General features: G+C 37.7%; 1 protein-coding gene and 1 pseudogene across 2 annotated transcripts; one reads left to right on the forward strand and one right to left on the reverse strand.

The window, feature by feature from the left end:
- The first annotated feature begins 312 nt into the window (after positions 1-312).
- LOC149616105 (uncharacterized) lies at positions 313-4327 on the forward strand. Its single transcript, XM_089857194.1, has 5 exons — positions 313-595; positions 702-818; positions 1433-1756; positions 1818-1907; positions 4223-4327. The coding sequence occupies exons 1-5, from the start codon at positions 581-583 to the stop codon at positions 4259-4261; spliced, it is 585 nt and encodes a 194-aa protein (XP_089713320.1). The 5' UTR covers positions 313-580; the 3' UTR covers positions 4262-4327.
- A 2909-nt stretch (positions 4328-7236) lies between these two features.
- On the reverse strand, positions 7237-12971 carry LOC149616106 (uncharacterized; annotated as a pseudogene). Its single transcript, XR_016375749.1, has 11 exons — positions 12865-12971; positions 12494-12798; positions 11526-11604; positions 11369-11462; positions 10710-10796; positions 10510-10651; positions 10303-10448; positions 9679-9826; positions 9182-9286; positions 8710-8874; positions 7237-8418 (listed from the first exon to the last, which is right to left on the reverse strand). The product of XR_016375749.1 is annotated as an uncharacterized LOC149616106 (transcript).
- Positions 12972-13500: the final 529 nt, after the last annotated feature.

Genomic DNA, 13500 nt, shown 5'->3' on the forward strand with positions numbered 1-13500 from the left:
AATTTCTTATGGGACATGTGTCCAGTGACCCCCTGTTTGACTGGAAAATTTATAGGACATTGTCCACTGGAGTGTGCAAAAATAGTGTCGCTTCTCCATAGTCAAGATATCAAAACTTCGGAAAATTTATTGGTCAAACTGTCCAGTGACCCCCTTAGTTTTTAAAGAAGTTATGGGACATTTTAAAATTTTTATTGGACAATGTCCAGTGTCCTGTGCTTATTTCCGGCCCTGGAGTGAAAAAAGTATTGATTCATTGCTTGATATAATATATTTCAACTTCAGAGCTTCAACTCCCGCTTGTAAGAAAAATGTTTTATTCCTCCTTGCTTGGTAAATAAAGCACCGCGAAGTCCAAGTTTTTCAATTACAATCCTCTTATTAAGCAATTAATTAGTCGAAGTTAGTTCGAATTTTGGATAACTCGATATATTAAACATTGAAATTTACGAATAATTAGTTTTAGTATCGAAGTTTTCATTTATATTGAAGATTTCTTACCTTTATTATTAAGCCTTGGCAATTTCGGTTGTTAAATCACGAGTTTAAGCAGAGGATATTTCAAATAGTTATTTGAAAAATGCTCGCAGTTCAGGTAAGTTTTGTCAATCAATTTCTTTTATCGTTAATAGAAGAAAAAATTGGACGAATCTAAGAGTTTATGTTAAGTTAGTCGTTAGATTTATTAATAATTGTTTCAGGGTGATAAAAAACGAAAGGCACTTCATACAATCCAAGTACCTACAAGTTGTACTTCAAAGAAAGAAACTCAAACACTTCCATTCAAAACATTACCTTCTCAAGAAAGCAACGTGGAGGTATTAAATATTAATTATTTTATTCATGTTGGGTTTAAATTTAATTTGCCAACTTCACATCATGGATAAAGAATGCGCGTGAGCTTGAAATTTGTTTTCACGCTATAGGATAGGCAACTCCCTATCTCGAATGACAGAATATTCTGTATATACTCTGTTACAACATCGGTTGTCAGCACGCGCAAATATATTTCTCTATGGAACATAGCTTTGTACGTGCTGTAAAGAGACAAAAAACTTCAGGATCTTCAGGATTTAAAATATCCGCGAGTTTTTTAGCTCCAGTGCACGGACCTCTAGGCCTTGGTTTCAAATAGGTGTGAAATTGCATACAGTCTACTACACGCATTTGAAACTAAGGCCTAGAGGTCCGTGCACTCGAGCTAAAAAGAAACTCGCGGATATTTTAAATCCTGAAGATCCTGAAGTTTTTTGTCTCTTGACAGCACGTACAAAGCTACGTTACATAGAGACCTAGCTTTGCGCGTGCTGACAACCGATGTTGTAACAGAGTATATACAGAATAAGCTGTCGTTCGAGATAGGGAGTTGCCGATCCTGTAGCGTGAAAACAAATTTCCTCACGCGCATTCTTTATCCATGTTCACATTGTAGACGAAAAGATCAAAAAGAAAATTGCATGAATTGGAGGATGATATCAATGATACAATTGAAACAAAATCAGTTGGTGTCAAAGTTTATGAAGATAACGCAACAGAAAAAGGAGAAAATCCTAAAGACTCAAAGAAACAACGGTTACACAGTAATGAACCTATTGAAGAGCGAAACACGACACCAGAATGTCAAGAATGTCTCAAAAGGATACAGGACGAACAAATGAAGTTAATGACATCGGATGAAGCTCCTTTAGAATATTGGAAGGAACTTTCGGAACAACGTAGGCAAGCTCTTGAAGTTGCCTTGAAGGAAAATGAATCTGTAATTATGATTAATTATTATGTAATTTAATGATTTCATGTTAAATTGTGTGTTTTTTTAGCTTCATGATCAAATAGAAGTTTTAGAAACTGAAAATAACGAGTTAAAAGAGATGGCTGAACAAGCTAAACAATTGGCTGAAATTTTAGAGGTTTGTTATGGTATTTCAAATTCTTCGAGAGTCGAGACACACTAAGGTTGCTGCAAATTTTGAGGGATTTTTCCTTCCTAAATAAAAGATCCTACTCATTCAATTCAAAGAGAATATACCAAGAGGAGCGGAAGCTCTAAGCTTTTTTTGGTACGACTGAGTTTTAGGGTTCTAGTTCCGGTGAGTCACGTGATCGAGAAATTCGCGTCGTCTATTCCGTAGTCTGCTAAAGTAGGGTTAGCTTCCTTAGATCAGACAACGATGTCGTTAACACTATGGGATGGTTTAAAAAATGTTAATAATACAATAATATTACAATTTAAAAAATGTATTTACTTTTCTTTCGAATACTAGCGCATTTGAGCGCATTAATCAATTGTTCTGTAGCTTCTGTTAACACTAAGACTCGGCTCTAAAATTTTGTCGATATGCAGACGACATATTCTAACCAATGAGAGGTGTAGCGAATAAACCAATCACGAGAAACCGGATGTAGTTCCCTAAAACTCAAAGCCACCAATTTTAAAAGCCTTGGCAAAGGCTAAAGCTTCCGCTCCTCTTGGTATATTCTCTTTGTTCAATTAGACCTCCTACCTAACTAGGCCAGGGAGCCCAGTAATCCCCTAATTCCCATAATATCCTACATTTTTGAATCTGTCCTATAATATCCTATAATTTTTCAATCTGTCCTTTAATATCCTGTATTTTTCAATCTGTCCTATACATAGTTTACACGCAAGGAGGATTCATACCATTTACACAAGGAGACCAGGCAACTTAGAGTGTAAAATAGCAGACGATTTTACACTCTAAGTCGCTTGGTCTCCTTGTGTTAATGGTAGGAATCCTCCATGCCTGTAAACTATGTACAATATCCTGTATTTTTGAATCTGTCCTATAATATCCTGTATTTTTCAATCTGTCTTATAATATCCTGTATTTTTCAATCTGTCTTATAATATCCTGTATTTTTCAATCTGTCTTATAATATCCTGTATTTTTGAATCTGTCCTATAATATCCTGTATTTTTCAATCTGTCTTATAATATCCTGTATTTTTCAATCTGTCCTATAATATCCTGTATTTTTGAATCTGTCCTATAATGCCCTATAATTTCATGAAATGCCCTATAATTTCATGAAATGCCCTATAATTTCATGAAATGCCCTATAATTTCATGAAATGCCCTATAATTTCGTGAAATGCCCTATAATTTCGTGAAATGCCCTATAATTTCGTGAAATGCCCTATAATTTCGTGAAATGCCCTATAATTTCGTGAAATGCCCTATAATTTCGTGAAATGCCCTATAATTTCGTGAAATGCCCTATAATTTCGTGAAATGCCCTATAATTTCGTGAAATGCCCTATAATTTCGTGAAATGCCCTATAATTTCGTGAAATGCCCTATAATATCCTATAACTTCATGAAAGGTCCTATAATTTCATGAAAGGTCCTATAATATCCTATAATTTCATGAAAGGTCCTATAATATCCTATAATTTCATGAAAGGTCCTATAATATCCTATAATTTCATGAAATGTCCTATAATATCCTATAATTTCATGAAATGTCCTATAATATCCTATAATTTCATGAAATGTCCTATAATATCCTATAATTTCATGAAATGTCCTATAATATCCTATAATTTCATGAAAGGCCCTATAATATCCTATAATTTCATGAAATGTCCTATAATATCCTATAACTTCGTGAAAGGTCCTATAATATCCTATAACTTCATGAAAGGTCCTATAATATCCTATAATTTCATGAAATGTCCTATAATATCCTATAATTTTGTGAAATGTCCTATAATATCCTATAATTTCATGAAATGTCCTATAATTTCATGAAAGGTCCTATAATTTCCTATAATTTCATGAAAGGTCCTATAATATCCTATAATTTTATGAAATGTCCTATAAAATCCTATAATTTCATGAAATGTCCTATAATATCCTATAATTTTATGAAATGTCCTATAAAATCCTATAATTTTATGAAATGTCCTATAAAATCCTATAATTTCATGAAATGTCCTATAATATCCTATAATTTTATGAAATGTCCTATAATATCCTATAACTTCATGAAATGTCCTATAAAATCCTATAATTTCATGAAAAGTCCTATAATATCCTATAATTTTATGATATGTCCTATAATATCCTATAATTTTATGAAAGGTCCTATAATATCTCTAAAGACCTATTTTAAAATTCTGTTGTTTTTCCTGGTGGCAACTGGCAACCAGCAAATAATTATTTTTCTCAGTCTTAATATATTACTGTTAATAATAATTTTAGAGCTTAAATGAAGATGAAGAGGATGATGAGACAAATTAATTAATTAATTGTATTTATATTCAAACAAAATTTTGTAAATAAATTGCAGGTTACATGATTTTTTTTATAACTAGAACAATGGTTCTTGACTTATACATAACCAGGGTGCCTGGCGGTCCTATAATTCCTATTAAATCCTATAATTTTATGAAAGGTCCATATCATATTTTTTTGACCTAGTCAAAATTCCCGTATAGTTTATCACCAAATTTATAAAAAAAAAATTTATCTCATTTATCAAGATTTTTTGGCTAGATGGCGAAAGTTTTCTATAAAACACATTTTGTCTCTTATAAACAGGGTTCATACAAACCTGGAAAACAGGGAAAACCTGGAATAATCAGGGAAATAAATAGTTAACAAAAGACTCAGGGAAAACTCAGGGAAATTTCGAATTTTTAGTAAAATTCAGGGGAATCAGGGAAATTTGCGTCAAACAGGGGCCGAGTAATTAAGCAAAATGTTCATAAATATTCCCTCCATAGGATCAAGATTACACTATACTTTGGAGGCTCGTAACTCTGGTTATATTAGAGATACGGGGATGCCCTTTGAGTATGTTATAGTCCGATTTGTCCCCCATCTAACCATACAAAAAACTTAGGGCTACGACAAACAGGGGCCGAGTAATTAAGCAAAATGTTCGTGAACATACCCTCCATAGGATTAACATTACACCCAACTTGGAGGCTCATAACTCTGGTTCTACTAGAGATAAGAGGATGTCCTTTGAGTATGTTATAGTCCAATTTGTCCCCCATCCACCCATACAAAAAACTTAGGGCTACGACAAACAGGGGCCGAGTAATTGAGGAAAATGTTCGTGAACATACCCTCCATAGGATTAACATTACACCCAACTTGGAGGCTCATAACTCTGGTTCTACTAGAGATAAGAGGATGTCCTTTTAGTATGTTATAGTCCTATTTGTCCTCCGTCCTTCGTTAACATTTGCTCCATATGATACTCAGGGAAGTATATGGGGAAAAACCTGGAAAACTCAGGGAAGTATATCGGGAAAAACCTGGAAAACTCAGGGAAGTATATGGGGAAAAACCTGGAAAACTCAGGGAAGTATATGGGGAAAAACCTGGAAAACTCAGGGAAGTATATGGGGGAAAAACCTGGAAAACTCAGGGAAGTATATGGGGAAAAACCTGGAAAACTCAGGGAAGTATATGGGGAAAAACCTGGAAAACTCAGGGAAGTATATGGGGAAAAACCTGGAAAACTCAGGGAAGTATATGGGGAAAAACCTGGAAAACTCAGGGAAGTATATGGGGAAAAACCTGGAAAACTCAGGGAAGTATATGGGGGAAAAACCTGGAAAACTCAGGGAAGTATATGGGGGAAAAACCTGGAAAACTCAGGGAAGTATATGGGGAAAAACCTGGAAAACTCAGGGAAGTATATGGGGGAAAACCTGGAAAACTCAGGGAAGTATATGGGGAAAAACCTGGAAAACTCAGGGAAGTATATGGGGAAAAACCTGGAAAACTCAGGGAAGTATATGGGGAAAAACCTGGAAAACTCAGGGAAGTATATGGGGAAAAACCTGGAAAACTCAGGGAAGTATATGGGGAAAAACGTGGAAAACTCAGGGAAGTATATGGGGAAAAACCTGGAAAACTCAGGGAAGTATATGGGGAAAAACCTGGAAAACTCAGGGAAGTATATGGGGAAAAACCTGGAAAACTCAGGGAAGTATATGGGGGAAAAACCTGGAAAACTCAGGGAAGTATATGGGGAAAAACCTGGAAAACTCAGGGAAGTATATGGGGGAAAACCTGGAAAACTCAGGGAAGTATATGGGGAAAAACCTGGAAAACTCAGGGAAGTATATGGGGAAAAACCTGGAAAACTCAGGGAAGTATATGGGGAAAAACCTGGAAAACTCAGGGAAGTATATGGGGAAAAACCTGGAAAACTCAGGGAAGTATATGGGGGAAAACCTGGAAATCTCAGGGAAATTTGTTTTCCAAAAGTTGTATGAACCCTGTATAAAATCCTATAATTCAGGAAAAAAAACTGTTATTACTATAAGGAAATTAAAAATTTTTGGCTTTACCCCTAAATTAAACGATAAGTTCAGGTAACATAACATTATGCCTTAAAAGAATGGTCTTTTTCTAGAAATGAAGGAGAAATATTTGAAATATAAATAAATATCTGTTATTACAAAATAATTAGCATTTAATTAGTCTTAAAAAAATCTAGGACTAGTGTGCCGCCATTGCTTTAGTGGCGTCTGACAAATAGAACCCTTTACCTATCTCAGTCTATGAGAATTCAACCAATCCCTTCTGGGTAAGAGGTTCAGTTTAGCAGACTCCACTGAACCAATGTAATTCGGTCGACCATGGAATAACCACGCGAGATGGAACGGCGACGAAGATAGCGGAGCCTCTACCAGAAATGAAGCGAGTGACGTAGGAGAGCTCTCCGAGATAGTGGGAACAGAAAGTTCGGTCTGCGCAATATTCGCGCGCCTCTGATTTGTTATTGGTTACAGCTGTTTTAACATTGAAGTTTAAAGCCGAGGCAGCGCCGAACCGTCCATCTCTCGAAACTTGGCGAGAGTAGCGTAAGCCTTGTTCACTAAAATTTGAAATTGAACTGGCGCGCGCCAACCGACGCGCGCAGCCTTTCACGTACCCACCTTTAGGAAGGGAGGAGGAATCTAAAGGGGGGTATTCAAGTTTTTGGACGACAGGTTTTTCAACACTAGGGGGCTGTTCCATCTCGCGTTAGTTCTTCCATGGTCGACAACCCTTTTAGCTGCCCATCTATACTGCGTAAGAATTATACTTTGCAATATGGATTTTAGAGTTCAGTAGGCCTCAAATCTCTTAAATCGAATAATTATAAAAATTAGTAAACAAACCCCAATACTTAATTTTATTTATAAATGCAAATAAATTTTACAATCCCATCAACTGTGTTAATTCGGAATTTCATCTTCAACACTGAGAATTCAGCAGATTGAGCTGCTCGATTTCCATGGCAGTAGAGGAACTCGCTCGTTATCACTGTCACCAAGATCAGTGCTATCATCAGGGTGACCACCATTGATGCTACGCTGACCAATGGTGCTAGGGTGACCAATGGTGCTATGCTGACCACTGGTGCTAGGGTGAACACTGGTGCTAGGGTGAACACTGGTGCTAGGTTGACCACTGGTGATAGGGTGACCACAGGTGATAGGTTGACCACAGGTGTTTGGTTGACTACTGGTGCTAGGGTGACCACTGGTGCTAGGGTGACCACAGGTGATAGGGTGGTTACAGGTGCTAGGTTGCCCACTGGTGTTAGGTTGACCACTGGTGATAGGGTGGCCACAGGTGATAGGTTGCCCACTGGTGTTAGGTTGACCACTGGTGATAGGGTGGCCACAGGTGATAGGTTGCCCACTGGTGTTAGGTTGACCACAGGTGATAGGGTGGCCACACGTGATAGGTTGCCCACTGGTGTTAGGTTGACCACAGGTGATAGGGTGGCCACAGGTGTTTGGTTGACCACTGGTGTTTGGTTGACTACTGGTGCTAGGGTGATCACAGGTGATAGGGTGGCCACAGGTGATAGGGTGGCCACAGGTGATAGGTTGGCCACTGGTGTTAGGTTGACCACAGGTGATAGGGTGGCCACAGGTGATAGGTTGCCCACTGGTGTTAGGTTGACCACAGGTGATAGGGTGGCCACAGGTGTTTGGTTGACCACTGGTGTTAGGTTGACCACAGGTGATAGGGTGACCACAGGTGTTTGGTTGACTACTGGTGTTTGGTTGACTACTGGTGTTAGGTTGACCACTGGTGCTAGGGTGATCACAGGTGATAGGGTGGCCACAGGTGTTTGGTTGACCACTGGTGCTAGGGTGGCCACTGGTGATAGGGTGACCACAGGTGCTAGGTTGACCACTGGTGCTAGGGTGACCACAGGTGATAGGTTGACCACTGGTGCTAGGTTGACCACTGGTGATAGGGTGACCACAGGTGCTAGGTTGACCACTGGTGCTAGGGTGACCATGGCCACAGTTGATAGGGTGACCACAGGTGCTAGGGTGACCATGGCCACAGATGATAGGGTGGCCACAGATGCTAGGTTGGCCACAGCTGCTAGGGTGACCCCAGATTTTAGAGTAACACCACGCCCCTAGTCTCTACAATATTAATGTCAGTTATAGTTTCATGTTTTTAGTACCAACTATATTAAAATTATTATTATTAACTATATTAAAAATATCCAGAAAATAGGAAAATTATTGAAATTTTAGAAAGATATAGGGTCCTAGGAAAATTATTAAATAAAGTGAATGTTGTCACTCTGTGGCGTTCTAATAAAATAATCGCATTAATTTACATTCAATAATAATTTAGAATTAATGCAATTAACATATATATATTAATCTTTCCTCGATATCAGTAAAAATCCATTGAAATGTTTCAATTACCTTCCATAAGGTGCTAGGGTGATCAGGGGTGATAGGGTGGCCACAGGTGATAGGGTGGCCACAGGTGATAGGGTGATCAGGGGTGATAGGGTGGCCACAGATGATGGGTTGGCCACAGATCCTAGGTTGACCCCAGATTTTAGAGTAACACCACACCTTTAGTCTCTACAATATTAATAATGTCAGTTATAGTTCCATGTTTTTAGTACCAACTACATTAAAATTATTATTATTATTAACTATATTAAAAATATCCAGAAAATAGAAAAATTATTGAAATTTTAGAAAGATATAGGGTCCTAGGAAAATTATTAAATAAAGTGATTGTCGTCAAGCTGTGGCGTTCTAATAAAATAATCGCATTAATTTACATTCAATGATAATTTAGCATTTAAAATTAATGCAATTAACATTATATATATAATCTTTCCTCGATATCAGTGGTAAAAATCCATTGAAATGTTTCAATTACCTCCCATAATGTATATTTCAATTCAACATCAACACGTTTCCCGAGTTCAGCAAGTTGCTCATCTCCTGCGTATAGCCAAATGATAAATTCAGATGCCGCATTTGCCTGAAACGCAATTAAAGGTCTTACTTTCTCTCCGCCATTTTGAGAGAAAGAGGAAGAGTCGGTCTTAAACCACATCCCTTTTCTTTTCACTATTTATTCTTACATCATAAGTTTATTAGATATGTTCCATAAGTGTGACACTACCTGTTCTTCCTAATGCTTGAGACTTACTGAGAACTAGTTTGAGAACGACGCCAGAATTGACTACACGCGGTTTTGTAGTCGACTATTTAGTCTATACTAAGCCTTTGACAGCGCCTCACCAGGCATCGCTTTACGATAGTCTATGACGTTTCACCTACGTCACTTCTTGACTAGCTCTCAGTAACCAGTGACACACTTATGGAACATATCTTATAAACTTGTGCTAATACTTCGTAAAACAAACTTACCAAAGCAAGCAAACCAACAGTACTACCAATTTTACCCAAAAGAGTTCCCAAATCAAACATGCCTCCTTTTCCAGTGACTAGAACTACAAAATCAATGCCGTATAGTTTGTATAACGTACGGTTGTCATTCATATAGTAGTTAGCGTATCTGCGAGAGAATAGAAATTGACTATAGAGTAGTGTCGGTAGAGAGGGGAGTAGACTGTTTATCCCTCCCTCTAGGCGCGCTTTTGTAAGAGGGGATACTGTACGCGCCTGATAGGGGGGATGACACTGAGCTAGAGCTAGATGTCAGTTCTACGTATGCAAACGTCATACCCTTCTATCTCTTAACCAAGTGTCATCCCCCCTACTAGGTGCGTACAGTATCCCCTCTTACAAAAGCGCGCCTAGAGGGAGGGATACACAGTCTACTCCCCCCTCTACCGACACTACTCTATGGTATGACGTTTGCCTAGTAGAACTGACATTACTCTATATCATTGTGAAATTTTGAATTGCAAGTGGGCCAGTTAAGTGTTGAAAAAATCTCTAAACTAAATAGTCACGTCCCCTCCTTAATCAATCGGAGAGTTGTCCGCCATATTGATGGAAAGGGGAGGAGCCATTCTTAAAAATAATCACCTAAAATGCATTCCTTTAGCCAATAGAGCATGTTGTCTGTCAAGCCTTTTGAAGGAATAAGCTGGAACGCAACAATCCCACCACCAACGATCACACCACCAATCGAGGTTGCATTCCCAATTAATATTAATGGCAAAAATACCCCCCTGTTAAATAAAACAATATTGTTTAGTTTTGCATACGTTTAAAATCCTACACTTACATTACCCTAACAGCCACTTCGGAAAAATTCTCTCCACTTGCGCTAATGAGATAATCGATAACAAATATAGGACAGTAGCGATCTGTCTCAGGGTGGAAGCGGCAACTACTTAGATATGTTAAGTCGCTGTTCTCTAATACATTCCTCCTGCAACACGAATAATTAAAATATTTATGCAATAAGCCAAAGACCATTTATTCCTCACCTTGTCACCTTATACTTAGGGAAAATAATGAAATTTTTAATTAGAACTGTAGACTCTCTAACCTCTTCCAAAATACCTCCCACTTTCCTTTAAAATTTTGCCAGAATTGTTAGAAAGTAGATGATTCGGATAGGCAAGTTTGTTAAATATTTGTAAGTCACCCAGATTGATGACTTGAAATAAATGTAATATATTAACTTATGGTACCAGGTCTTACTCGGAACCCGAGCCGCGTTTTGCCTAACCTTATTCAGGGAATAGAGTGGTAATGAGAGGAGCCACATGACGTTAATATTGGTAGACTTAATTGTATGGCCTGAGCTGACGACTTCCAATATGCTCGCCAAGGACGGTGTGACGTCACGTGAAAGTTCGTAGGAGCATACTATCGTCGCGACAACCCGCAGGGGCCCACTAACAATGTTCTTTTGGTGGTTAAAATGTTACTTGGTTGGGCTCGAGGGAAAATATTGAAAGACCTTTGACTGTGTTAGGTAGTTAAAGGAACGGCAGAGTTTTACATAATTTGAACAATTTTAGTAAAAACAAATTGGCCATCAAAGTGGAAATCATGGAATAGACAGGTTTTAATAAACTCTATATTCTGGGTGCCAAACATCATATTTAAAAACATTGAGCGTGGAAAATGAAAATTTTACAATGGTCCAACATCTTTCTCTAGAGGGCACCAACCCATAATTTCGCAAGTAAAGTTTCCCTCATTATTATCCTTGCAGTTACCAGTCATTGGACCTTAAATTATATTACATCTATTAATTAATAATGAACTATAGAATTAAAACGTTTAATATTTACCATGTCCCGTATGCAGTGTTTTGCCCTCCTCACAAGTATTGTTTGTTGGATCGCATAGAGCCCCACTTATGGTTGCATCCTGTGTAGAAACAAATAACCTAAGCATAGCGCGGTAGTAGCTCCGTTGGCGTCCATAAAGATAGTTTTCCTACTCCGTTAAGGGATGTCAACTCGCCACATAAAAAAAAAGGTTTCAGGTTAACTGGTGTTTTAAATGGCCGGTTTAACCGATCCAAAAAACTAGACATAAGTATCGCTTTCCCAAAAAAAGAAAAACTATTCGCGAAAGTCGCTTTTTAAAAGATTAACGCGAAAGTTTTTCAAAAAAACTGAACGCTAAAATAGGTTTTTCAAAAAACTGAACGCGAAAATAGGTTTTTCAAAAAACTGAACGCGAAAATAGGTTTTTCAAAAAACTGAACGCGAAAATAGGTTTTTCAAAAAACTGAACGCGAAAATAGGTTTTTCAAAAAACTGAACGCGAAAATCGTCATTTTTCAATTTTGTGATCTTAAAAAAAACCGTTTCGGTTTCCATTTTGAAAACCGGTTTTTACCGAAGAAGAGAAAAACTGGTGCTCCGGAGTTTTTTTTAAAAAAAAAAAGTTAAAGTGGCAGATTTTGACATCCCTAGTTCCAATACACCACTTCGACATTCTGTTGCGCGCATGCTCGATGCCCCGCGCTCGAAGCGCCGCAAGGGGAAAGACTAGAAACCGCTCTTTGTTACCCTACTAGCAAAAGCGCAACCCCTCGCGGTTTTTTTCCCTGCCCATCTTAATAAGTACTAGTTCGCAGTAGCCCGCTGTGGCACTCTAGGTAATTTCAAAGTGGTGTATTGGCAAGTCAAAAGTGTGTTTAGAAAATTGGTCAAAGGAGCCGCGCTTTGCTTTAAAATACATCAAAACAGTGACCACGTCTGTGCGCCCATGTAGGTGCGCGTGGGAAAGATATTAGTCTTATATTTACCTCTGGGCAAGCTCCTCTAGTTTGATTTGGTGTTATAACAACGTTAGTCGTTACAAAGAACGCAGTATCCTATGAAAACATTATGGTATATGGCACAATATTGCAAATTTTTTGTACTTGAACTTACTGAAGGTGGTACAACATAATCCGTCTCATCCCATACTCTGTTATATAGGCTTGGGTCAACACCTTTCATATATTCGTCATCGGAAAAATTAGTATAGACAACTCCTTTAACTTTAGTTGTAACCTCACTTTCAATATCACCTAAAGCTTGATAACCTTTTTCGTAAATTAATTTATAGCTGAAACGTAATTATTCTGTTTAGTTAACTAAATGACTAGAAATTTCTAATTTCTTTTTAACTAACCCTATGATATAACCTATTATTGCCACCTGAATGATCTTCTTCACAACCCCAACTATCTTGTTTTTAACCGTTATATATTTGATACTGTCGTAATCAAAGAAACCCATGTTTAGGAGGTATTACCATTACCACACCGGGACGGGACAGCAGGAGAAATGCGACTTGTATCGAAAAGCAATGGGCTTAAAATTTTAGTAGATACCGCGTTAGCAAATATGGACTAGTAGTGGATTAATGAGTAATGGAATTTCAGTTATCTTTGCGAAAAAGTTTATCGAATTGACTCTTTCGTATTATTATCAGTTATAGTTTATAGTCAAGACTCAAGTGTTTTATTTTGAGTAATTCCAGGTAATTCTAAGAGAAATCGGGCTCCAAAAAACCTACATTGATTTTTCTTATCAGGGTGGCACTTAACTGTGAAAGTTTTAGTTTTGGGTTTATCTTTTTAGCAATGTTCGGACGAAAGTTTTATATTGAAAATCCCTGACTTAACCAGCTTATTCCTGACCAAATTATGCCAATATCCCTGACCATTTTATGGTTTTAACAGAGCCCACTTCGCCACACCTGGCCCATATTTAGAATTGCTCGAAGCACTGTTTGATATCAAACGAAATCCGTGATATATTCCAA

Source organism: Phalangium opilio, unplaced genomic scaffold, assembly GCF_054372755.1.
Source record: "Phalangium opilio isolate 3A_F unplaced genomic scaffold, DU_Popi_V2 ptg000217l_1, whole genome shotgun sequence".
NCBI classification, from domain to species: Eukaryota; Metazoa; Arthropoda; class Arachnida; order Opiliones; family Phalangiidae; genus Phalangium; species Phalangium opilio.